This window comes from Onychostoma macrolepis, chromosome 05, assembly GCF_012432095.1.
Source record: "Onychostoma macrolepis isolate SWU-2019 chromosome 05, ASM1243209v1, whole genome shotgun sequence".
NCBI lineage: Eukaryota > Metazoa > Chordata > Actinopteri > Cypriniformes > Cyprinidae > Onychostoma > Onychostoma macrolepis.
This window is the reverse complement of record NC_081159.1, coordinates 7,527,615-7,553,931: the sequence shown is the minus strand read 5'-3', so window position 1 is coordinate 7,553,931 and position 26,317 is coordinate 7,527,615. Positions and strand designations below refer to the sequence as shown.

The 26,317-nt window shown below is 37.5% G+C and overlaps 1 protein-coding gene across 2 annotated transcripts in view; it reads right to left on the bottom strand.

Annotated features, from left to right (window-relative positions):
• The window catches only part of jak2b (Janus kinase 2b), a 40,274-nt gene that overhangs the window by 5,370 nt on the left and 8,587 nt on the right, over nt 1-26,317 (bottom strand). For both annotated transcript variants that reach the window (XM_058775436.1, XM_058775437.1), the window contains exons 2-18: nt 22,299-22,542; nt 20,738-20,861; nt 20,508-20,625; nt 13,337-13,482; nt 10,358-10,652; nt 9,152-9,271; nt 8,821-8,978; nt 8,535-8,646; nt 7,106-7,292; nt 5,287-5,411; nt 4,527-4,661; nt 4,219-4,306; nt 4,005-4,138; nt 3,782-3,920; nt 1,062-1,213; nt 776-926; nt 541-677 (exon numbers count right to left, since the gene is read on the bottom strand). In XM_058775436.1, the coding sequence (XP_058631419.1) occupies nt 541-677; nt 776-926; nt 1,062-1,213; nt 3,782-3,920; nt 4,005-4,138; nt 4,219-4,306; nt 4,527-4,661; nt 5,287-5,411; nt 7,106-7,292; nt 8,535-8,646; nt 8,821-8,978; nt 9,152-9,271; nt 10,358-10,652; nt 13,337-13,482; nt 20,508-20,625; nt 20,738-20,861; nt 22,299-22,500 (2,523 nt within the window). In that variant the 5' untranslated portion in view covers nt 22,501-22,542. The remainder of the gene's footprint in view (nt 1-540; nt 678-775; nt 927-1,061; nt 1,214-3,781; nt 3,921-4,004; nt 4,139-4,218; nt 4,307-4,526; nt 4,662-5,286; nt 5,412-7,105; nt 7,293-8,534; nt 8,647-8,820; nt 8,979-9,151; nt 9,272-10,357; nt 10,653-13,336; nt 13,483-20,507; nt 20,626-20,737; nt 20,862-22,298; nt 22,543-26,317) is intronic.

Here is a 26,317-nt window from a genome sequence, read left to right as displayed (position 1 = left end):
AGAAATCGTCATGAACACTTTTTTAAAGCCATTAAAGAAATATGAAGCAAATCGACAATTCATATAAACACAACCTTTCAAAAGCCTCTTATGCTCGCCAATGCTTTACTTATGTGATCAAAATTACAGTAAAAGCAGCATTATTGTGGAGCGTTAATACAATTTAAACTGTTTTCTATTTTCATATATTGTGAAATGCAATATATTCTTGTGATTGCAAAGCTAAATTTTCAGCAGCCCTTACTGCAGTATTCTTGGTGCTCAAGAAACATTTATTATTATTATTAATGCATAGATCAATGATGCTGCTTAATATTTTTGTAGAAACTGTGACAGGATTCCTTAAAGAATAGAAAGCTCAAAAGAACCGCATTTATTTTAAATACAAATCTTTCCTAACATTTTCATCACTTTGCTATCACTTTTGAACAACTTACTGCATTCTTGTTGAATACAATTATTAACATCTGTCAAGAAAAATACTACTAAAAAAACAAACAAAACAAAAAAAAGTGATCCCACATGGATGTTGATGTCTACCTTGCCGAGCTGCTGCAGGAAAATGAGATGTCTCTCCTCGAACTGCACTAGATCCTCATTCTGAAACGCTCCAGTACTTAATCCAGATGCGCCTGCTCTGCTGGGTAAAATGTCACTCTCCTTCACGATCTCATAATCTGCGAACACATTTCACAGCAATTACAAGAATGAGAAACAACACAATTAAATTGTGACATGTCAAAATGCCAGTGGGATTGTGTGTGATTGTACTGACCTGGGCAGAAGAGACTGTTGAGGTCTCGTATGATGGCTCTGAATGAAGGTCTAAATGTTGGCTCGTAGTCCATGCAGCTGTTGATCAGGTTAGCGAGCTCCGTCCACTTGGGAGCAGATAGTTGGTGATGGTTTTCATAGAACAAGTGTTTCTGAAATGAGGAATACAAAGACATTGTTCTTCAAAAGGCCCCGATTATTCTTTTCACAGCAATTCTTACTACAAACAGGTTTTTCTGATTTATATTTATTGTGGAAGTCTAATGAGGACACAAGTATTGCTTTACCTTGGAACTGTCCATGTTGGCAAGTGGCTTTTCTCCTCCGCTGCAAATCTCCCATAATGTTGTACCAAAGCTCCATTTGTCTGAGGCAAGACTCAGGTTTTTAGGGTCTAAGATGCATTCAGGGGGCACCCAGGGGATTCGCTCCACCAGAACTACAAAAATATTTGCAATTAATTTAAAAATAAACTTTAATTGCAAACAGTTTAATCAAATGTGGCCATTCATCATCTATTACCTCATGAGACCAGTGGTCAGCTTAAATATTTTACATTATCTGCATGGGGAAAGTAAATTCTCCCATCTGGCCTTTTTTTTTTTTTTTTCATTTGCTCAAAGCTTTGGATCAAACTTGTTCAAATGTGTTAAACAAAGGTTATATAATTTAGTAAATATAATTTACCAATTATGTTTACATGTTATTTGCATGCAATAAATTGTGATGATACAAAGGTTGCACTGGACACCCACATCGGTTGACCACTACATGTGTCAGAACACATCTTTACCATATTAAAAAAAAAATCTTAAAAGGGATATCTTTCTTCTGTGGATTATTTATTTGTTTTTTAACACTGGGGTTCAATGTTGTTTTGGACCCCACTGATTGTCACTGTGTGGAAAAAACAAAACAAAAAAAACATTGTGTGGATTTAAATACTGCAAAATATTTTTACTCCTCTTTCATAGAAGACATACAAACTTGGAGCAACAAGTTAGTGAGTAAATGACCACAAAATGAAATGAAACCATCCCTTTAACCATTTACTGCAAACAGGAACAATTATTTGAAAATATGCCCTCTGCTGGTTAGTGTGAAAATATGTTTATGCTAAAATAGTTCTAGCATTGACATTCTACTTCATAGTACCTGGAGCATTTTGTTTTGTTGTTTAATTAGAATTTCTCTTATTATTAATGTCTAATTACAATGTCTATTTTGTTAAGTGCACTGTGCTTTTTTTGCACTAGATTACAGTCTGAGGTAATACAAATTATTTTTAGTGATACTATGATTGAGACTCTCTGATTTTTAGATTCAAAACCTTTATTTAAATGATAATTTTTCATTAAACACGCAAACCTTTATATCTGAATATGGTCCAATCTTCTTATATCTTTTTCAGAAAATAATGCCTTTTATCCATTTCTGACAATCAACAGACAAGAAGTCATTGATTTCTACTGGACAGTAGCACAGGAGCTGCGTGAAGTTTCCTTCATATGCGCATGCAGAGTTTTCAGATCTGATTTGACTTTCTGATACGCTGATACACATTTTCGCGGCTAAACCGCATTTGACCGCCAGACTGGATATGATGCATTCAAAACTGTGAAATTACTGAAGAACAATCTGAGATCTTGAATATTTGAATCTTGAAGACTGAATATTTGAATATTCAAATATTATTCTTTAAACACTTTTTCTGTAAACGAGGTGGTTATGAACAAATACATTCAAAATAATTATTTTATAATTGGTAATTATTTACGTTGATTAGCCCTAGAACAGTGGTACCCTGCCCTGCACATTTTGTATGTCTCCCTAATCAGACACACCCAATTTAGTTCTTGCAGTCTCTACTAACGAGCTGATGAGTGGAATCAAGTGTGTTAGATAAGGGAGACATACAAAAGATGCAGGGCAGGGGGTCCTCCAGGACAGGTTTGAAACTAGAAAATCAACAATGTTTTTCTTTCAGTTATATTGGCAGCCAATTGTTTTGAGTGGATACACTCACACATTCATTATTCATCAAAATCGAGGTGTATGGAGTCAATTTAATGCAAAAGAAAAAGTTTTGCAAACGAAAATGAATGTATTGAGAAAAAATAATGTGCTTTTTGTAAACAAAAATAAAGAATTGCAAAAGAAAATGAAGTATTGCAAGAAGAAAATAAGTTTTGCAAAGAAAAATATAGAATACACATTTTAATGCTATAAAAGTGTGCACACATGGAGAGAAATAAACAGCAGATGTTCATATTAACAACTTCTTTAACTTGAGCAAACGCTGCTAATACACATATAAATTTGTTAATAAATTAAAACATGCATGTTTTAAAGCTAGTGAATAAAAGGAAACGATCCACCCGCATGCCTCTGCTCAATGACGGTGCCTGGATCAGCTGTGATCTGCGTCTAGGGCCGATGACGTCACTTCCAGGGAGGCATGCCCAGGCCTGTTGGACACGCCCCCGTCCCCTGACTCCACCCCCATGTCAAAACAGCGCCACAAACTGAGACGCGCAGAAACGTGAAGCGCAAAGGGGAAAACGGTATTGCAAGCTCAAACTTGACTGAAACGCAAAATAAAAGCTGCACTGCAAATAAATTAGTAGATATGGCCATGGAAAATATGTATTGCAAAATCATTGCTTTTGCTCTGTTTTATTTATATTTTGCAATTCTTTATTTTTGTTTGCAAAACTTATTTTCTTCTTGCAATACTTCATTTTCTTTTGCAATTCTTTATTTTTGTTTACAAAAAGCACAATTTTTCTCAATACTTTCATTTTCTTTTGCAAAACTTTATTCTTTTGCATATATATGTGGCATTAAATTGACTCCATAGAGGTGCATCACGACTGGTTTGAAAATTCAGTGTGACTGCCACTAGGAAGGCGAAATGCGATAAATAGCATGCAAATGTCGGAGACAGTGAAAAGGCAGTTACAGATTCACACAATTTCTCCCAAGAACTTTCACACCGTTGACTCACTCTCTCTGGGCAGCACTGTGATGCTAACGCCAGGGTCACTTAGTTTGATGAATGGAGGGTTTCCCGATGTCCTGTCCTCCTCTCTGATCAAAAGGATGTTTTTTGCACACACATTCCCATGAGCCAGGTTCTTCTCCTCCTGTGTGTGAAAGAACGAAAAGCATTAGTCCATTCTGGCTCACAAACCCACGTGGGTTATTCCTGAATTATTAGTGTTTCTCACCAAAAAGAGCATAGCCCAGGCGAGCTGCTTGGCCACTTCCAGCTTCCACAGGATATTAACGGATATTGAGTTCTTGTTTTTCTTCAGGTATGTGTCCAAGGACCCAAACTTCACATATTCCTGCACCATGATGTCTAAGACAAAAAAACCCCCACAATCTTAAGTATGCAGTGGTAAATCCTTTTGGTCGCATGCAAGCAGTGTGAACACTTACTCTCCTCTCCACACACACAGATACCATAGGTCAACACCAGATGCTTGTGGGTGAGCTGACTCATCATGCTGGCTGCCTCAAAAAATGACTTGGAGGGAGAGAGAAAAAAAAAAAGAGAGTCTGAAGAAACCACATGGTACATCAAGCACAAACAAGCTTGTTTCCTGCAGTATACTGAGATATGTCAACTCTTATTATAAAATTTGATATTAAAGGGATCATTGGAATATGGGGTGTCTAAAGTCACCTCATAGCTCAATTAGTTTTTCAATTCAGAAAGTCACAAAATGATTCCAGACTCTTCTTACCTCAGAGTAATTTCTATGGGCTTTGTCCAAGACTTTGACAATGACTTCAGTCTTATGGGTTTCTCCGTAGTCTCCCTGCTCTTTCCGAATCCCTTTGAAGATCTTAGTGAAAGTCCCCTGACCTTGACTCTCACCCTGGAAACAATGTTGCACACATAATTATATGAAACTTGACAGCTGAACTACTGTTCAAAGTTTGGGGTCAGTAAGATATTTTAATGAAGTCTGTTATGCTAATTAAAGGCTGCATTTATTTGATTAAAAATATGGTAAAACAATATTGTGAAATATTATTGCAATTTAAACTTAATGTCTTCTATTTTAATATATTTAAAAATGTAATTAATTCCTATGATGGCAAAGTTGAATTTTCAGCAGTCATTAGTCCAGTCTTCAGTGTCACATGATCATTCTAATATGCTGATTTGATGCTCAAGAAACAGTTCTTATTATCAATGTTGAAAACAGTTTAAACTATTTAAAAAATATTTCTGTGGAATTTTTCCCAGTATTCTTTGCACAGAAAGTTCAAAAGAGCAGCATTTATTTTAAACAGATTTTTTTTTTACATTATAAATGTTTTTACACTCACTTTTTCAATTTAATGCAGCCTTGCTAAATAAAACTATTAATTTCTTTCAAAACTAAACAAAAAAATCGTACTGATGCCAAACTTTTGAATGGTAGAGTAACATATACAGTAACCTCAGTTTGTTGTACACAACCATTGTTCACATGTATAAGATAACTGGAAGCTTACAAGATCAAGGTCATCTTTCTTGATTTTATGAAACACCATCTGACTGATGTTGTGTCTCTGCAGTGAGGAGGACAGGGAAACCTCTGAACCCCGATGACTCCGGCACACCAACAAACTCGACTTCTCTATTTACATCAAAAACGCAAGGCAAAAGGATGTCAGGATGATAAATTTAAGGTAAAAGGGATAAACATAATACATTTTCACAATTTAAAAGATTGTTGTTTTCCAGAAATTACATTGTACAGTTGTAAATTTTAAATTTAGATTAAGAACACATAGGGCCCTGGGGCTATAGCAAACCTAAAGGCCCCACTTCATAGTAACCTATCCTGGTGCCACAACACCACAGGAAAAAGTAGTGTTTAAAAAAAAAAAATTAATAAATTTTTTTTTTTTTCTTCAAATATCCAACACAGAGATACAATGATGCATACTAAATATTCCAGGCTACAACACATTAAAATAATAAATACATTGACACCAGATATTTTAAGTCAAAGCAAACAGGTGTCCAGAAACAGCAACAATTTTTGAGCATATACAGCTTCCTTTAAATAGTTTTACTGTTTATTGAAGGTCTTCTTTCTGGCCCTAGAAGAGAATAATCAGCAGGGCTGGACTGGTGCTAAAATTCACCCCATCTGGCCCACACATCCCCCAACAAATGATTTGCTGGGGTTAGGGCAATTGGACTAAATAAATGATTTATGAATAAATAAAGAAGACAGAAACAAATAATAGATATTTTTGAATATACTTCAAATGCATTTAACAATATTAAAATTCCATTATATTGCAGGTTCTTAATTACTGAATTCATATTTTTCTGCAATTAATCTATTATTAGAACTATTATATTGTCCTTTGTAGTTGCCCTAATAAAAACCTACTATAATTCTTGTATACAGAGTTAACTGTATAGTATTAGGAAACGTGACTTATTGACTTTATTTTATCCAATATTTAATATAGGCTAAGTAGCCTATAATAATTTTCATGACATTAATAACAAATATCATTAATGCCATATTTCACAGTCTCAGTAACTGCATGGCAAATAGGTGTGGTGCTGTGGATTAAACTGCTTATTTACAGTTTGTTAAGGTTACTTGGACACTTCAGTTTACATGCTCAGAGCTATTCAATCTGGTTTTTGCTAGCTTCACCACAGACTGTGGTGACAGAAGTATTACAACTGTCACAAAATGTTACAAGTGTCGTGTGTCAAATTCAAATTGATCAAGCACTGGTTTTCATTTTAATAGGGCGGTGAAAGTGACGAGCTACAGTCGTTGTCAGTGCTGTGTGGCAGACACCAGTCTGGTCCAGCTGTTCCCTCGCACTGCGTGGTTTAATCAGTTTCATGTTTGTTTCCCATGTGCTTCACAGTAAACCCGAGACAATTAAAAGAAAACCACAACTCAAGTACAAACGAGTACAAAAACATTTTTATTGCTCATACCTTCTGGAGAGAAATAGCGCAGACACTGGCCAAGGATGAATCTTTATAGTGCGTTTATGTCAAGCGCCTGTTGAGAGCTAATGTACACGTAAAAAAACTAAATATACTTTGGGCTTTAATAACAGCACTTAATATGTGGGAGCGTGGTGGGGTTTCTGTGATCAGCCCACCGGGAAAAGTTTGGGTGCTCCCGATGGCCAATCAATCAAGGTCTACTTTTCATTTCCTCAAAAGCCAATCACAGGCCCCCTACATATGTGGGCCCTGGGGCTTAAGCCCAGCCTAGCCCCTAGGTTAATCCAGCTCTGCTTATATATCATATAACCATGATGAGAATATCAGGTCTTTACTGACCTTTGGCCTTTGGTGAACAGCACCTGCTGAACTGAAAGACGACACCGTCTGATTTCACCGTTTCCTTCTGGTAACATTTGAGCAGCTCCTTTAAACTTCTAAAATTCCTTTTGGTTCCACTAAGATTGTAGTCACCATTTTCAGACCTGGTGATTAGACAGTGCTTGTACTCTACATCCTCATACGCCTGATGGAAAGAAAAGATGATGTCAAGAAAGGAACCATTCAAAGGTTTGGGGTAAGTAAGATCTTGGAGTAAGTAAGTATCAGAATGATTCCTGATGGATCATGTGACACTGAAGACCGGAGTAATGGCTGCTGAAAATTCAGCTTTGCATCACATGAATAAATTACATTTTAAAAATATATTTCAAATAGAAAACTATTTAAAATTGTAATAATATTTCACAATATTACTGTTTTTAACTGCATTTTGGATCAAATAAATGCAGCTTTGGTGATCATAAGAGACTTTCAAAATCATTAAAGGGGTCATCGGATGCCCATTTTCCACAAGTTGATATGATTCTTTAGGGTCTTAATGAAAAGTCTACAACATACTTTGGTTAAAATTTCTCAATGGTAGTGTAAAAAGCACCTCTGTTTTTAGCAAGCCATTCTAGTCCATGTAGCTTTAAATGCTAATGAGTTCTGCTGACCCTGCCCCTCTCTTCTGGGGGTGACGAGCAGTACTGTTTACTTCAGCCGCAAAACTGACTAACTAGCACATTATTAGGAAAGGCGATTTGCAAAGATTCATAAAAAACCCTTATACTCCTTCTGTAGATGAAGCTGGATCACGAATGATTCGCGGGAACATAGACGCATTTAGGCAGATTTACGTCAGCACATTCCCTCCAAAACAACAGTAACACTAATCCTCTGTGTCTTCAGTGGCTCAGATGTCGGGAGTAAATGGCGACTGCTATATTCATTATTACAACAAAACACCTCAATCGCTTAATCGGAGACATCTTGTCTTCCCCTGCACCGGAGTCAACACAATGGCGGACAGCTCTCAGCTCACTCAGGGCGGGTCTAAGTAAGACGGCCTTGTCAATCAACTATCATGGGAGCGGCCTGTGCAGAACTGTCATTCTGACAGGAATCTCAGAACGGCCTGATTTGAGAAAGGGGATTTTAAAATAGGGATTAAAAACCACTGTGTGGATTTTTATCATTATAGGATGGATGTGTACATACACTTCAAACACACATTTAAGTTCAAACAACTTGTAAAGTGAATTTTGCATCCGATGACCCCTTTAAAAAAAATCCTAACAAACTGCCCCAAAATTCCTGCCAAAAACTGTTAAACAGTAGTGCATGAAGTTCAGGAATACAGTGGAGGAATATACAGTCTTAAGTAGAAATTGGTAAACTGACAATTTATTATCTTTTAATTAATAAGCACTTAGCAAAAACTCACCCCAACAGCAAGAGTCAGGAAGTATTTGTTGAAGTCTTTGGGGCTGCACCGGAGCACGTATAGACCTTTCTGGTTCCCTGACTTGCGTAGTTTACTGATTGCAAACTCCATTCTGTCAACACAGGCAGTGAAAACAATGATAATGCTTACAAATGACGCTTGAATGCAAATCTTCGGAGATTTTGATGAATCATTTTACTGGAGCCTTTATAATCCAAATATAAATCAGGGCCAAAAATGGTGCTCTGAATAAATTCCCTTTATAAGTATTCCCTTTAGTGCTTACGATATTGGCCCGTGGCAGTAGCTCTCAATGGCCTCCAGCAGATGGGGTGGAACGACATCCTTGCAGAGGTAGTGATGGGCATCCATGGTCAGTCTGTAGTAACCATCAATTAAAGACGTAAAAGACAATGCCTCCATTGAGGAGGAGAACACCAGCTCCTGTTTAAAAAAAAAATCCCATTTTAGTGCATGATCTTTAAATATTCTCACCGATAAGAGCAGGAAGAATTCCAGAAGTTCAAAGGCACTGTGACCTCCTTTAACATAGTGTAACAATCAAAGGATATCCCAGTGAACAATGCAGCAGAGTTTCTCTTCTACAACAGACTTACTTGAGTTTTTCCATCCTGTCTGTTAATGGAAACAATGCGGTTCATGTTGGTACCCTCTTTGCTGCCTTGTCTGATACTGACATCGACAACTTCCCCAAAATCACAATACGTCTGCAGGTCCTTGTGAGAAAGTACAATAGTGTTATGAGATTTCACTAGCAGAAAAAGAAACCACCCTCTACATTTTGGCATGAGTACAGAAATATTAATAAACACAACAAGACTGGTATTTCCTTCTGGGTATGTCAATGCATTCAAGGCTGCAATTAAATTCTTTCAAAGTTCCAGGTAGGTTTAAGTTAGGTTTCATGACACGTAGCATGTGTCTTGTTTTCTGCCCACTGTGCATCAGACATATGACACATTCTTTGCAGTTCAAAGAATGTGTCATATGTCTCTAAATTCTTGAAGCGATGCAAGAAACAAAATCATAAATGCAGACAAATCACAACTCCAGTGGAAGACCAATTGCAACTCAGTATATTAATAAATTGTGTGATTGTGACAATTATAATTTGAATGGTGAGAGTTTTTAAAAATGTTATCAGAAGCAAAAAAAAAAAAAAAAAAAAAAAGTAAAAAACTTTATTTGAACAACAGTTAAAATATATTAAAACAAAACTGTTATTTTAAATTGCAATCATTTCACAAAATTACTGTTTTTGTACTATATTTTGGTCAAAATGCAGACTTGGTAAGCAAAACTTTTTTAAAATTAAAAAAATATTTTACCAACCCTAAACTTTTGAACTATAGCATTAAATGGTTTTCAAATTAATTGTGTAAATTTGCTGGGAAGAATAAGAACAGAATGTTTGAGGACTATCAGTGCTGCCTTGAAAACACTGTAATATCAAACAAAAAATTTAAAAACGGTTAGTAAAAAAAAACAAAGAAACACAGGCCTAAAAAAAACAACAACAAAAAAAAAACGGTTACTGGTGTCTAGACCTCCACTAATCTAAAGACGGATCTGTTTCATCTGAAGTGGGCAGCGGGTCCTAGAACAAACAGGCTCTCATAAAGAGTTCATAATGTCAAAGCAGTTTAAACATTTACTCATATCACGAAAATAAAAAATTTGAGACCATATCAACTTCAATCACAATACTACTTTAAAACTTGCTTTGAGCATCAGCACAGCCAAAGGCTAAATGTTATTTTGAAGTACTCATGAATTTTAGTTCAACATTTAAAATCAGTTACCTCAGACTGCGTTTCTTTGTGTTGTTCTCTGCACCACTGGATGCCATTGTCTGCGGAGACGACGATGGTGACCTGATCTCCCGAGTGCTCTTTGACCTGGAAGCGTTCAGTGTAGAAGCCAGAGTCCAGAGACTCCAGGCTCATCAGGTATTTGAGCTTTAGGTCGCGTGCTGAGGCTCGGCACTGGCTGAGCTGCTGTACGACTTTCCGAAAGCGATAGCGGATGCGTTTTCTTGTGACAAAATGGTAGTCTTGGATTCGCTCTCTCATGTCTTTAGGGAGGAAGAACTTGTAACTGTGAATAAAGCAGATAATAAGAGTTAGTATCAAATATTACTTTTTTTTTTTTTTAGGTAGTCTAGGATGGATGGAGGTTTGTAGAAGTCTTTGTACCATTTGGGTTTTTATATTAGTTTTTATATTTATATTTATGTTTTTATATTGGTCCCATGGCCCAATGTTTTTGGGACATGGGACCAATGTTGAACCATGTTTTTACGATGACACGATTACAAATTCAAAAGGCTTAAACATAAACATAAATATGAAAATACAAAAGAGTGAAGGAAGTGATTAACTTAATTATACAATGGTGATGAACTAAATACAAACTGGAGTGCTTGTTAATGAATGTCTATGGCAACTATGGGAAGTATGGCAACTGAAGACTGGTGGGAAAACTAGAACAAAGCCACTGGAAGGCAAGCCTAAAAAAATTGTAACGGCTAATGCTAACGCTCCAGCTTTGGTGGTATGCAGGGAAGGAGACCAGACGCCGGGGTTTTTTTTTTTTTTTGAATGTCAAATGGAGGAGAGGCTTCACTACACTGAATAAACAGCTTTTGTGAAGACTCAAAGAATCAACAAATTGTTCGCTAATCTTCAACATGGTTTACACTAAACAATACTTTCATTGGGAACTATATAAAGATTTTACCTTGACAAAAAATGTTATTTTTAAATTTTCATAAAGCCCATTCTTTAGCCACTCAATTGTACTGGAATGGCTCAAACCAAAAGACACCTTTTCAGAACCGGTTTCAAATAGACCAGGGATCCACAAATCTGGCTCATGAGATACACTTTCCTGCAGAGTTTAGTTCTAACCTTTATCAAACACACCTGAGCATGCCAATCAATGTCTTTAGGATCATTAGAAAATCACAGTTGGGTGAGTTTGATAAAAGTTGGAACTAAACTCTGCAGTAAAGTGGGTCTCATAAGTCATTTTTGAGGTGCAACAGACATGAGTCTGTTAATAATAATTTTGTGGGCAGTTTTCTTCCTTACCACTAGGGGTGTTAGGGTGTTTTAGGTTTCCAGGTTTTTAGGTAAAGCCATGTGGGTAGAGGAAGTAGCAATAACAAGCAGCAGTAGCCAGCATGGCTCACCTGCTGAGCACATTGTGTGACCATAGTCTGAACTATTTTTGACTGTTCCTGGTTAGGAAGAGTCTGGTGTTTGAGAGCTGTGGCGTGTTTTCATTACAAGAGGCTGGATTATTAATTTGCTAACTTCAGCTACGGACAGTGTTTGGACATTTATGCACTACAGATAAGACTTTCTCACACATCAACTTCCATATGACGAAATCCCACAATCTTACATTGCTTTCTTTAGTTTTTTTGTTCTTTTGTATTTACATTTTTGGCTATATGTAGCTGTATTAACCTGAATTGAATGTTTTCTATTTTGTATTTAATACAATACAATACTATTTTAATTTGAAATCCCTTTGACTACTATACATTTTTGACAATACATACATTAGTTATGTGGTGACTGCATCCATTTCAGATGTATAATAACTGTTTTTCCCAAAGACTTAAGTTATACTATCTGGAAAGTATTGATAGCGAAACAGATGTATTGTTGTTGATTAATAGTGCGGGCCCTGTGTGGGCCTAGTGAGGGCTTCCTGGGGGCTAAGTGAGGGCTGCCCGTGCAGGGCCTGCAGTAAGGGGCCAATGTTTGCCAATGAGGAAATTCTCAGGGGCCCTGCGCTGGCAGCCCGCTGGGGGCCCTTAGGCTAGCCCTAAGTGGGCCTGTAAAGGGCTTGTTTGCAGGGAATACAGACCCTCTCATCTCCCAATAGTAAGACAATCTCTGACTAGAACAAAGGAAATGGGAAATGGGAAACTGTGAACAAACTAAAAGTCCATGAAGAAACTAACTGAACTTAATCTTTTTTTTTTTTTTTTTAAGATTTATTTTTTGGGCAATTTTGCCTTTATTATGATAGGACAGATCAGAGCTGACAGGAAGCGACATGGGAGAAAGAGAGGGGGCAGGATCAGGAAAGGTCCTCGAGTCGGGATTCAAACTCGAGACACCCGTGGTGCACTGCCAACAAGCGTATCGGTGCAGATCAATGGTAGTATTCTTTAAAATAACATGACAATTTTACTTTAAATAATAACATGAATATAGTAACTACTATTTAGTATAATGGTGTTCAGTATAAATCAAAAGTGACCAACTGACCGAATGTTTCTCAAGATATTAAAGGGAACGTTCACCCAAAAGTGAAAATTCTGTCATCGTTTACTCACCCTGAAGTTGTTCCAGACCTGAATGAATTTCTTTCTTCTGTTGAAAACACAAAAAAAGACATTTTGAAGAATGTTGGTAACAGTTGACAGTAGCCATTGACTTCCATAGTTAAAAAAAAAATACTATGGAAGTCAGTGGCTACCGTCAACTGTTTGGTTGTAAAAATATCTTGTTTTTGTGCTCACCAGAAGAAAGAAACTGACTGAATTTTCATTTTTGGGTGAACTATCCCTTTAATCACAGTCCACAGTGATTAATCTAAAGTCTTACACTAAAATGCTGAATATTATGAATTATTTAGGTTGTCTATAATGGATTAGGAATCAGAAATGTTTGGAAAAAAGGCAAATGGGTCCATAACTTTTCACAGCAGATATATGGCACTGACAAGCCTAAATATTAAGAAGGCCATCACGTTACTAATACCTAATGTCATTATAGATGTCCAGTGGGGAGCACTGCTTCTCCTTGGCAATCCTCATCATGTCCAGAACAGCCATGCCGAGGCACTCCTCCTGAACCTCATGGGCACTGGATAACTTCACCCAGCTGTTCACAAAGTCGCTCCTCCACTGCAATAAAACACAGAGGAAAACCCCATATCTTTATGACAGTCTACAAAAATGTCAAAAATGTGTGAAAATCAGCGAGAGGGAGAGTTGAATGACATGATAGTAACTGTGGGCACAAGGTTTAAACAGGTCATCTTTAACCCTGGGTTAGCCTCATTTTAGTTACCTTTGTCTAATAATTATATAGTATAACGGTTTTCAATTCCAGTCTTCACACCCCCCACTCTGCATATTTTGTATGTATCTCTTTTAATCACTTCAGACTTTTCTTTTATTCGACCGTAAGTGCCCTGCGAATTGGACATTGCAGGATATTCCGCCATGATTCCAGTTCGAAGCGAGTGTATATGTTCTATTCAAAGGGCATTAAAGTGTGTGAGATGTGAATTTTCATTTTTTTCACAGAGGTATATTACGACACACTTCACACTTCTCTAGTTTTGTCTGTGTGTGAAGACACTGCAGGCCGTGCTAAGGGAGTAGGGAGCAATGAACACTTTGTAGGGATCTTGTCAATCGGAACAGTTTATTCATGGAGCTCTCTTCTAATAAGCTGATAATCTGAATCATGTGTGCTAAATAAAAGAGACATGTAAAATATGCTTGCTAGCATTTGAAATAGCATTCAAAAGTTTGGGGACTTGTAAGATTTTTAATGTTTCTAAAAAGTTCACCAAGGCTGCATTTACTTAATCAAAAATACAGTAAAAACAGTAAAATTGTAAATATTATTACAATTTAAAATAACTGTTTGCTATTTTTATATATTTTAATGTGATGACAAAGCTGAATTTTCAGCAGCCATTACTATATTTGATGAAAGTTCAAAAGAACAGCATTTATTTATAATGTAACTCTTTTGTAACATTATACAAGTTTTTACTCTCACCTTTGATCAATTTGATCAAAGTGTCCTTGCTGAATAAAAATAAAAACAGTCAAAATTATCTAATTAACTATTAGTCTGTAAATATACAGACTAATAAACAGATATATATATATATATATATATATATATATATATATATATATATATATATATATATATATATATATATATATATATATATACACACACACACATACAGTATCTCACAGAAGTGAGTACACCCCTCACATTTTAACATCTTTTCATGTGACAACACTGAAGAAATGACACTTTGCTAAAATGTAAAGTATTAAGTGTACAGCTTGTATAACAGTGTAAATTTGCTATCCCCTCAAAATAACTCAACACACAGCCATTAATGTCTAAACCGCTGGCCACAAAAGTGAGTACACCCCTAAGTGAAAGTGTCCAAATTGGGCCCAATTAGCCATTTTCTCTCCCCGGTGTCATGTGACTCGTTAGTGTTACAAGGTCTCAGGTGTGAATGGGGAGCAGGTGTTTTCAATTTGGTGTTATCGCTCTCACTCTCTCATACTGGTCACTGGAAGTTCACTGGAAGCCACTGTGCTGCAGCTCAGTTTCAGGGTCTTGGCAATCTTCTTATAGCCTACGCCATCTTTATGTAGAGCAACAATTATTTTTTTCAGATCCTCAGAGAGTTCTTTGCCATGAGGTGCCATGTTGAACTTCCAGTGGCCAGTATGAGAGAGTGAGAGCAATAACACCAAATTGAACACACCTGCTCCCCATTCACACCTGAGACCTTGTAACACTAACGAGCACTTTGCTACATTGTAGCAAAGTGTCATTTCTTCAGTGTTGTCACATGAAAAGATTTAATAAAATATTTACAAAAATGTGAGATACTGTACATGTGTGTGTGTATATATGTGGTATGTGTATGTACGGGATGTGCTTTTAAGGCACGAAAGGTGGTGTACAGATGTAACTGTGTTAAAGATGATGTGCTGTCCAGATCTAGAAGCTCTCTTCATTAACTGTAAGCTGTTCTTTTCGCTGTGGGAGTTTTGCTTGTTCATTCTCGTGAGTGTTTACATTCCTCCGCAAGCGCACGTGAGCTCAGCTTTACAGAAACTTGCTGATCAAATCACAGAGACAGAACAACAATACCCGGACTCTGTTTTAATCATTCTCGGGGACTTTAATAAAGCAAATCTCTCCCGTGAACTGCCAAAATACAGACAGCACATCACATGTCCCACCAGAGACAGTAATATACTGGATCACTGTTACACAGCAATAAAGGATGCATATCACTCTGTCCCACGAGCAGCTTTAGGACTCTCTGATCACTGTTTAGTTCATCTCATAACAACCTACAGGCAGAAACTGAAATCAGCTAAACCTGTATTAAGGACTGTAAAAAGATCGACTAATGAAGCAGAGCGGGATTTACAAGACTGTTTCCACCTCACTGATTGGACTGTTTTTGAAGCTGCTGCCACCGATCTGGACGAGCTCACAGAGACTGTAACATCATATATCAGTTTCTGTGAGGATATGTGCATCCCTACCAGGTCTCATTTAACCTACAATGACAAACCATGGTTCACTGCAAAACTCAGACAGCTCCATCAGGCCAAAGAAAATGCTCGCAGGAATGGGGACAGATTGTTGTATAAACAAGCCAAATACACCCTGGAAAAAGAGATCAGAGTGGCAAAGAGGAATTATTCTGGAAAGCTAAGGAACCAATTCTCTTCCAGTGATCCTGCTTCAGTGTGGAAAAGTCTGAAAGACATCACCAATTACAAGACACCATCCCCCCAGCACTGTGGAGAATCAATAACTGGCAGATGATCTGAATGAGTTTTATTGCCGGTTTGAAAAAACACAATTCATACCTCCTGCAACCCCCCTCTCCCCACCTCCTGCACTCCAGATCAGTGAAGATGATGTGCACCAGGTCTTCAGAAAGAACAAGAGAAGGAAGGCACCAGGCCCAGATGGTGTGACACCAGCCTGTCTGAAAACCTGCACTGACCAGCTGGCCCCCATCTTCACACAGATCTTCAACAGATCCCATCACTCCTCCAGCCCAAATTAACTCAGCTATCCGTCCCCACCTCTGTCTGTCAGTGGATCACCAGCTTCCTTACAGACAGGCAGCAGCTAGTAAAGCCGTACGATCAGCACTGGCGCCCCCCAGGGTTGCGTCCTCTCCCCACTGCTCTTCTCCCTCTACACGAATGACTGCACATCTAAAGACCCCTCTGTCAAGCTCCTGAAGTTTGCAGATGACACCACAGTCATCGGCATCATTCAGGACGGTGATGAGTCTGCTTACAGACAGGAGGTTGAGCAGCTGGCTGTTTGGCGCAGTCTTAACCTGGAGCTTAACATGCTCAAAACTGTGGAGATGATCGTGGACTTCAGGAGGAACCCCCCTGCACTCCCCCCACTCACCATCATGAACAGCACTGTGACTGCAGTGGAGTCATTCAGATTCCTGGGCACCACAATTTCTTAGGACCTGAATTGGGACACTCACATTGAGTCCATTGTGAAAAAGGCCCAGCAGAGGTTGTACTTCCTTCGCCAGCTGAGGAAGTTTAACCTGCCACAGGAGCTGCTGAAACAGTTCTACTCCGCCATCATTGAATTTGTCCTCTGCACTTCAATAACTGTCTGGTTCAGCTCAGCTACCAAATCTGACCTCAGAAGACTACAGAGTAGCGATTCTCATGTGCATCTCGTCAGTAAAGCCGGCTCCATGATTGGCGGTAAATCTCCATCACCTGTTTTCAAATGGAGCGTCAGTTAATACACAGAGCCGTAGTTCACTGAGAAGCTACGCGATATCGCGTTCATAATCGAATGCGATTCATCTGCGATTATGAACGCGATATCACGTAGCTTGTCAGTGAACTACGGCTCTGTGTATTAACTGCTGCTCCATTTGAAAACAGGTAATGGAGATTTACCGCCAATCACAGATCCGGCTTTACTGACAAGATGCGCATGTGAATCGCATGTGATTAATTGCACAGCCCCACTACAGAGTGTAGCCCGGACTGCTGAGTGAATCATTGGTACCCTCCCCACTCTCCAAGAACTGTATTTATCCAGAGTGAGCAAAAGGGCTGGCAAAATTACTCTGGACCCCTCACATCCAGCACACTCCCTCTTTGAACTGCTGCCATCTCGTCAACGCTACAGAGCTCTGAGCACCAGAACGGCCAGGCACAGAAACAGTTTCTTCCCTCAGGCAATCCATCTCATGAGCACTTGACAATAAACATGGAACACACAACACTATTATACATCGCTTAACACGCATATTTATTTACATTTCAAATTTGCACATATCATACCTGTACATACATAATTGTCTATATTATATATTGTTTTTTTGCTATTTTGTACATTGTATATTTGTATATTTTCTTTTTATTATCTGTGTCCTGTCGCTGTCATTCTGTTGCACTGTGGAGCTTCTGTCACTATAAAAAATTCCTTGTATGTGTAAACATACCTGGCAATAAAGCTCAATCTCGTATGTGTGTCACACACACACACACATATACATGGGTAGTTGACAAATAAAAATTGGACTGTGTCCTATGGTGTGACATAGCAAAAATGTAAAAAAAAAAAAATGTAAAAAAAAAACAACTTAATACAAATAACATCAGAGAATAACATTTATCTTCAATGTTAGAGGTTTTATTTGATTTTCTTTACATTTTTCTGTCACACCAGAGGACACATTGATAACGTCAACTACCGACATATACATTACATTAGGTTTTTTTTTTTGTTTATAATTCACAAACTGATATTTGTAGTTTATATAAATAAAACAATTACATAGATGATTGATAGATGTTTACAAATTTGTATTTAAAAAAAAAAAAAATCACAATAAAATATTTGAGAACAGAACATGTCCACTATCAATTTACAGGGCTGTCTATAGGCTGAATGCTGACTACTGGTATTTGGCCAATTTGGCACACTTTCTGTAACCAACTCTCAAAATGCTAATTACCAGACAATTAATTAGCCTATCAGGTATAATGCTCTAGATCTAAACATGACCCTGGCTTAATGATATTAAGCATTGTTAAGTTTATGTTAAGTAGTTTAATACACTTATTCACTTTGGCTTTGGGATTATACACCAAAAAACACCATTTATTAAACATGGCATGTCAAACAAGCATCAGTAAACAAACACAATAATGTTTTTATTGTAAACTACCAACTACAACACTTGTGTGCATTAATAGGAGTGTTCCATAGAAAACCACATCAGAACTAAAAGCAAACATACACTGAAAGCATCAATCATGAAGAAAAGCAGCCGCAGACTGACTGACAAGTGTACACAAGATGACACTGCAAAGCTGCTGCCTCAACAACCCGTTTAAAAATTACTCCTGTCTGTGTCAGACTTGCACATTTACAGGACATAAACCCATGTAATCCAACGGGGTCAGATAGAGTTCACTTCCAAACACATCACAGCTTAATTTTAAACCACCATAAGCCTGTTCTCTCTCTGGATGACCTCAACATGACGGTCATCTGACTTCCGCTGAAACACAGCTTCCCCTATGAGTTTTTTGGTCACTGAATAAAATGGGCCACAGTGATGGTAACATACAGTAAATTGTACAGTACATACAGGTAAAGAAAAGGTAAGGACATATCTTTGGGCTATGACAATGCAAAACATTTTAACAACGCATGCTGGATATATCGGTACCATACTGGTTACTGGCCAATGTTAGAGATTTTTTTACTTATTATTATTATTGGACAACAATGGATTGTTTATCTGTGCGGCCCATTTCCTCCACATTTACATTACCTTGCTAACACTTACTTATAGCACTAATAATTTCATAACACTGTTTAAATTTGATCTTAAAAGTAATTTCATTATTATATTATTTTAGATTACATTTAAAACAATCTCTGATTTTAGTGTTTTATTCTGACTCTTAATAATGTATTTAGACACAGTAGACAAGAATTTTAATATCAAGCATTGTGGTTCATTGTGGCTGCGATTTTATTGCTTTCTTACTTTCTTTAAATTTTATAAAAAAAAAATTTATTTAACCAGTAATTTATATAAACATATGTAGAGGGAATTACTTAAAATTCCAGTCTGACACACTTAAGTATTCAAAAAAATAAAAATGAATAATAAAAATAAAATGAATAAATAAATAATAGTAACATTATTAATTACATTACGAAAAGGGATTTTATAACTTTCATTCATCGGGACAAATCTCATTCATTCCCTATAAAATAATAACAATAATAAACAGATACCCAACCATCAGCAAATAAACCCACAAGTAAAACCTTTTAGCCCAACCCCCATGGAATGTCTGCATTCAACTAAACATAAACAATCTAAACGTATAGGGGATATATAATCAATCCAATCTCCCCATAGTAGTGAAAACAAATGAGACTTTAATCTCAAATCATAAGTGACCTTCTCCATTACAAAAATATCATGTACTATCCAGTCTTCAAGATTAGGCAAAACTGGTCGGTTGCTTTCTTACTTGCTATACTAAGCATTCTATACAGGTATTTGTTTCAAAGTTGGCTGCGATTTTCTTCAGACAATGTAAAACATTGAATTATCCGTAATTTGTGCTTGCGAGAGTGACACGTAGCAAGAGACAATATAATAGTTATGTATATATAAAAAAAGATCAATCATCTTCCCCACAGTGACAGTCATGGCATACCAGACTGTTGGTGGAAGACGAACAGGCGCCACAAAACAAGCCCACTCAATAGAGTCAGAGAGCAGTCAGCATGAGTTTCTTTTATTCATCATTTGTTTAGTAAATAGGGGCCTTTATCTGTTCAGATATACACTAGCATAATTCACATTTACACACTCTAAAATCTGAAACCAAGACTGTCTGTTCTCTGAGAAGATAAACTAGGCCAAACTGCAATTAAATTATATACGGATGGGCTCAATTATGCAAGACATGCTCAGATTTCAGGCCAAGTGAAGAGTAATTGTAAAACACTGTTGCTATGGTGATTCAGTATCCACTGACAGCACAAACAACACTTAATTCACAATTAAAGGTCATTTCTTTATTACAAAGCTGATGTGGGGAAGCCTCACCTGAGCAAAGAGGTAAGACATAACATAGTCATCCAGGACAGGACTCTCAGATCCTTTAGTCACTCCATAGCGGTACGCTCGGGACGCCCCACAACTGTACCAGCCGGGAAAATAGTACCTGACAGAAAATATCACAGTCACTAAATCGCAGGCTGAAAGAAATGAGACGGAGAAGACAAAAGCCATAAAATAATATTAACCAGTTTAGTTAAGTGAAAGATGGAGCCTACCTAATTCTGAATAACAAACTCTCATTGGCTGTTTCGTCTAAATGGAGAACATGATTGGGTGATAACCAGACACTTTCGTCTTCTTTGTACAGCCCGAACAGGCTGCAGTAGACTGGAGACACTCCTGTGAGAAACACATCAACATAAAGAACAGGTGCTAATGAGGGAAGCCTTGAATTAGCCTTGAAGGCCCAAACACAAATGCTAACCGTTTTTCACACCAAAACACTCAGTGTAAAGTTAGAACAGCCTGCACATGTAAACTAGGTATGGGTAACGATGATCAACTAACTGAGCAGTGGTGCTACAACCATATTGTCAATTTGTGACTAGTTCATTATTAGAATAGAATTCTCCTTATTAGAATATTAATAGAATGATTCATCATAAATCATATATATATTTTCAAATAGAAAACAGTTACATTTTAAATTGTAATAATATTTCACAACATTGATCTATCACATAAATGCATCCAAAAAGAGGCTTCACTGATTAATTCCTGATATTTCGAAATCAAATAAATTAATAAATATTCAGGATAAGGGTACTTAACACCAAAACATTCACACTATTTGCCAGATGCAAAATGGTAGCAAGCATTTATTAGCTGATGCAATGAAACCCTCTATATAAAAAAAAAAAAAAAAAAAAGGAAAAGGAATTTCCTTAAGTGCATAGACAAATTAAGTAGTTTCTATAAATTTCCTCAGAATGATTGATACCAATCACATATGCATTTACTAGCCCGTTTAATAACAGCAGCATGTTTAGAGGTTAAAATGATATAAAGGAAGTCTGCTGGAAAAAAACAAAAACATCTTGAAATACCATCACAGGTCTGTCACCAATACCCTGCTGGGTACGAGCCGATGGCTCCTGGGCTGATGTTTATCTTTATTAAACAGTAAACACAGGTGGACTGACAGGATCTTATATATAAGCCATCGATACTGCACCAGATTGATGTGAGAGTCCCAATGTGTACCTAATAACTGACTGTTTACACAATAATCTCAGTAAGTACAATAAAAAAAATCTGAAAAAAACAAAACAAAAAAACAACAACCTGAAGACATATCAATAATCAATTTGTATATATGGGTACTAAGAAAATAACGTCAGGCTTGTAAACCCCTCCCCTCCCTTTTTGTGGAAAATCATTTTAAAACGTGTCCTATCCAGGCGCAATGTGACAACTTTTCTATTTCTGTTCACGCTGAAAGCAAAAACGTGGTGTGATAATCATTTCTGTTTGATACACAGCTGTGAGCATCACAATTTTTGATAAAATGAAATTTCACAGTGAAAGAGCCTACCTAGTGCTACAAAACAAATATAGATCCCACCTAAGCAACCGATAAAATGTCATGTTGGTCACAGACTAATGTTTCTTTGGACAAAAACTCCATGGAAGGGATTTATCACATTACATCTGGGTAGAACACAGCACTTACTGTGTTGAATAACGTGTTATTCTTTATCAGAATGCCTAATTCATATATACTTTATGAACTCCAAATACATTTATCACTTCTTTTATATGTTGGGCATGACTGACCGCACTCCTTGGCAGCGTTGACAATGAGCTCTTCGGTGACGTATTCTCCTGGTGGGTAGCAGAGAGAGGTGCAGTTTGCGTTGCTCTGGCTGCTGTGGTAGAGGTGGATCCTGAGAACGGGGAGCTGCTTCGGGCAAAGCTCCTCATGGTGGACATCACCATTCTGGTAAAGCGGCTCACAGACAGCGGTCTCCATGTCCATCACAGAGACACAAGCGATGAGAGACAAAAGAGCAACATTCACCTGGAGGTGGACATGTGGAGAAAGTGAACAGTCAGATTACAATAAAGCAGAGCATATTTGCTTGATCCGTTTTGGTAAGCAAAAACAATACAAGGAAATGAACGAATCATTAAGCTCCTCCTTCAAGTCAATGTGGAAAACTGAAGCATCAGTGCAAAAGCAAATTTCACCTTCAAACTTCACATCCAAAGTCTTGTGAGGACTTTAGAAGCAATTCATTTTATTACATCTACCAACAAATTGTAAATAAAAAAGAACTTATTAACCACCCCAAGAAACAAACAAATAACCAAACCAAAACAAATAGGCCTACAAAGTAGAGGTGCACAATAAATCAGGAACCGTTAAGTTAAGTTAATTCGTGACGTATTGTCAAGTATGGTGACCCATACTCGAAATGGTGCTCTGCATTTAACCCATCCAAGTGCACACACACAGCAGTGAGTAGTGAACAAGTGCACACACACACACAGTGAACACACACCCGGAGCAGTGGGCAGCCCTGCTCCAGCGCCCGGGGACTACCCTAATTATTAGGTAATAATTGGCAAAATTAGTGGAATTACTGATAATGATCATTTATAATTTAAGAAATGAGAATTGAGAATTAAGAATTAGCCTAAATGATCTGTACATGACCAGGGGGCCATTCTCACTATATTTAATGTTTTTTTTGTTTGTTTTTTGTTTTTTAATTCACCCTTTGCCAGAAGTTTGATTGACAGGAGACCTGGACGTGACTGAGTGTAGAATCATGGGAATTGTCGTATCCACAGCCGATACAATCCGACGGGACTCGGGCAGAAATCATGTTCATGGACGAGCTAATGTATTAAAGATTTATTAACGTCGTAGCTGCTGAAGCAACTGCTAATGAGAGACGAGTGTGACACACGGCTTGAAAGCAGCGGAGCTTTTATTAGGCTACAGTCGACTGCTTCCGCTCCTTCCGGTCGTGCTTATGTGAGGTAAAGCAGCGCTGTTTTATACTAGATACATTTGAAAGTTCTGTTATAATGCTACTCCTTGAGGTCGTCACCTGTCTAATAAAATGCATAACATATTAAAGGGGACCCATTATGCCCCTTTTTACAAGATGTAAAATAAGTCTCAGGTGTCCCTAGAGCGTATGTGTGAAGTTTTAGCTCAAAATTCCCCACAGATAGATTTTTATAGCTTGTTAAAATAGCCACTTTTAGGGTATGAGCCAAAACGCGCTGATTTTGAGTATGTTGCTTTAAATGCAAGTGAGCTGTTGCTCTCGGAGCATCTTTGGTGTTTCCATGTGGAAATCGAGGGTCTATGACGTCACTGGCACATGTCACTAGTTAAAATTGCTTATTTTTGCTGGATTTAAACATTCTTCTAAACATTTGGGATAATACAAATACACAAGTCAGCAAAATATATAACTGTTCTAGTGGTTTTTGGATATTTTAATAAAAAAATCTTACATATTGTGCCTTTAACTGTATATATTTATTCACATTACATAAATATTTTATAAATCATGAAACAGAACATTTTTAATTACAAAGGCAAAGTTAAGAATTAGTAAGAATTACTACATGCAAGTAGAGGTGTTCCGATACCCTTTTTCCCTTCCCGATACCGATTCCTAGGCTCAGGGTATCGGCCGATACCGAGTACTGATCCGATACCTGGGTGTGTATCTGGTTACAGCTGTATGTACTACTAGACCTGTATGAACTGATACAATTATTTTATGGTGTGCTTCACCATATATATATTATATATATATATATATATATATATTAGTGGTGGGCTGTTATCGGCGTTAACGTGAGACTCTTATCGGGCGATAAAAAATATCGCCGTTAATCTATTCTCAAAGTTGGGTTGGGAGCTGGGTCTATACTACGCAAGCTATGATGACTTTCACCTTGATATTTTAGCGGATGTATACCTAGCGAATTGCACTGTAGGGGGCGAGAACGAGCCTTGAACCTGTGTGTATGCGTGCTAACATGGATGCAGCTATGAAGCCGCCGGGTTTGCTTCAGGAAAATTTATTTTAAGAAGCTTCCCAATGGAAATCGGCAAGTCATTTCTGTCTCTACGTTACATGGTCGCGCTCTCTGTATCGCGCGCACAGCGGAGTTCCGCCTCGGTTCGCACACACACACACACACACACAAAGAAACAAACGTAAGCGCACACACAAGTGAGCACACTCCCACTCCTATTTGTAAATATTAAGCCGCAAAACGTCTATCTAAATATGACTTCTGTGTGTCTCTGTGTTAATGTATGGCGCAGACGCGCGGGTTTGTTCACTACTCATACGTCTGTCGTCTCACTAAATGAGGACATAAATACATGAACAACATCTCCAGAACTGCTCTGAGAGTCACTTCATGAGCATTCGAGCATTTCATTTGAGAAAAACTATCCTCACGGCAACCCGTCAAAATAAAAGTTCGGTTTCACTTGAAGACATTGGGCAGAATGTAATAGGCTGCTACTACTAAAACCTTATCTTTAAGGAATAATCATACAATGTCTTCAATGTTATTATCAATATTAAATTCTTGATGACTGCTAGTTGTTTACTTATCTACTTGGCAGAATTCAAATGAGCCATTTTAATCTAGATTAATTCCAAGATTACAGTGAGATTAATCTAGATTAAAAAAATTAATCTATGCCCACCACTAATATATATATATATATATATATATATATAGCTATAGATAGATAGTCTGGTGAGTAAACAAAAAATAATAATATATAATGTTTGGAAAATGGAACATCTTTTTAAATATCTAAAAAAGTACACTCTTAACATCAGTCAGTCAAGCATTATAAATATATTATGATAATCAAGTATTTTTTACGATAGAACTTTAGCAATTAGAATTAAAACTTGGTTACCATGTATGAATGCATATTAGTCATTTTAACTGAACTTAAGACTACTGGTGGTGTTTTTTGGTCATTCAGTGTTTCTGTAAAAATGGGGGGAAAACTATCAATAATACTGATAAGAGTAGAATTCATAGTATGATTATTATAAGAACAATATAACACGCACTAAGGATTAAGGAGCTGCTAGATTCATGAATATTAATCACGTTGTCTGCATTGGCTCGAACTGATTTGCTGAAATCTAAACGGGGACGATAATAGGTCAGTGTCAGCCAATGAGATTGTCGTTTGCGCATTAGATCCGCCTACTACTGGAGAACCCGGCAGTTCTTAAAAGCTGAAGAATTCCAAAGGAACTCCGTTATTTTGACAGGAAAATACAACAAAAACTATCGTTTATATACCATGCAGAATTGACACGCTACATGTAAGATTCTCTCTCTCTTTGCGTGTGAGAAAAAAGCAAAGCGACGGCGAGTCGTGCGCTTCACACTAGAGCTTACGGTACACCAAATACAGGTGCGCTGCGCATTCATTCAGATGAACTGAAAAATAGCACAGATCGCTTGACGGAGAGTGAAATGCGCATGGGGAAGACTGCTGACTTGACAGTTGTCCAAAAGACGACCATTGACACGTTGCACAAGGAGGGCAAGACACAAAAGGTCATTGCAAAAGAGGCTGGCTGTTCACAGAGCTCGGTGTCCAAGCACATTAATAGAGAGGCGAAGGGAAGGAAAAGATGTTCAAGATGGTTCAAGACCACTCTTGAACAACAGACAGCGTCAGAAGCGTCTCGCCTGGGCTAAAGACAAAAAGGACTAGACTGCTGCTGAGCGGTCCAAAGTTATGTTTTCTGATGAAAGTAAATTTAGCATTTCCTTTG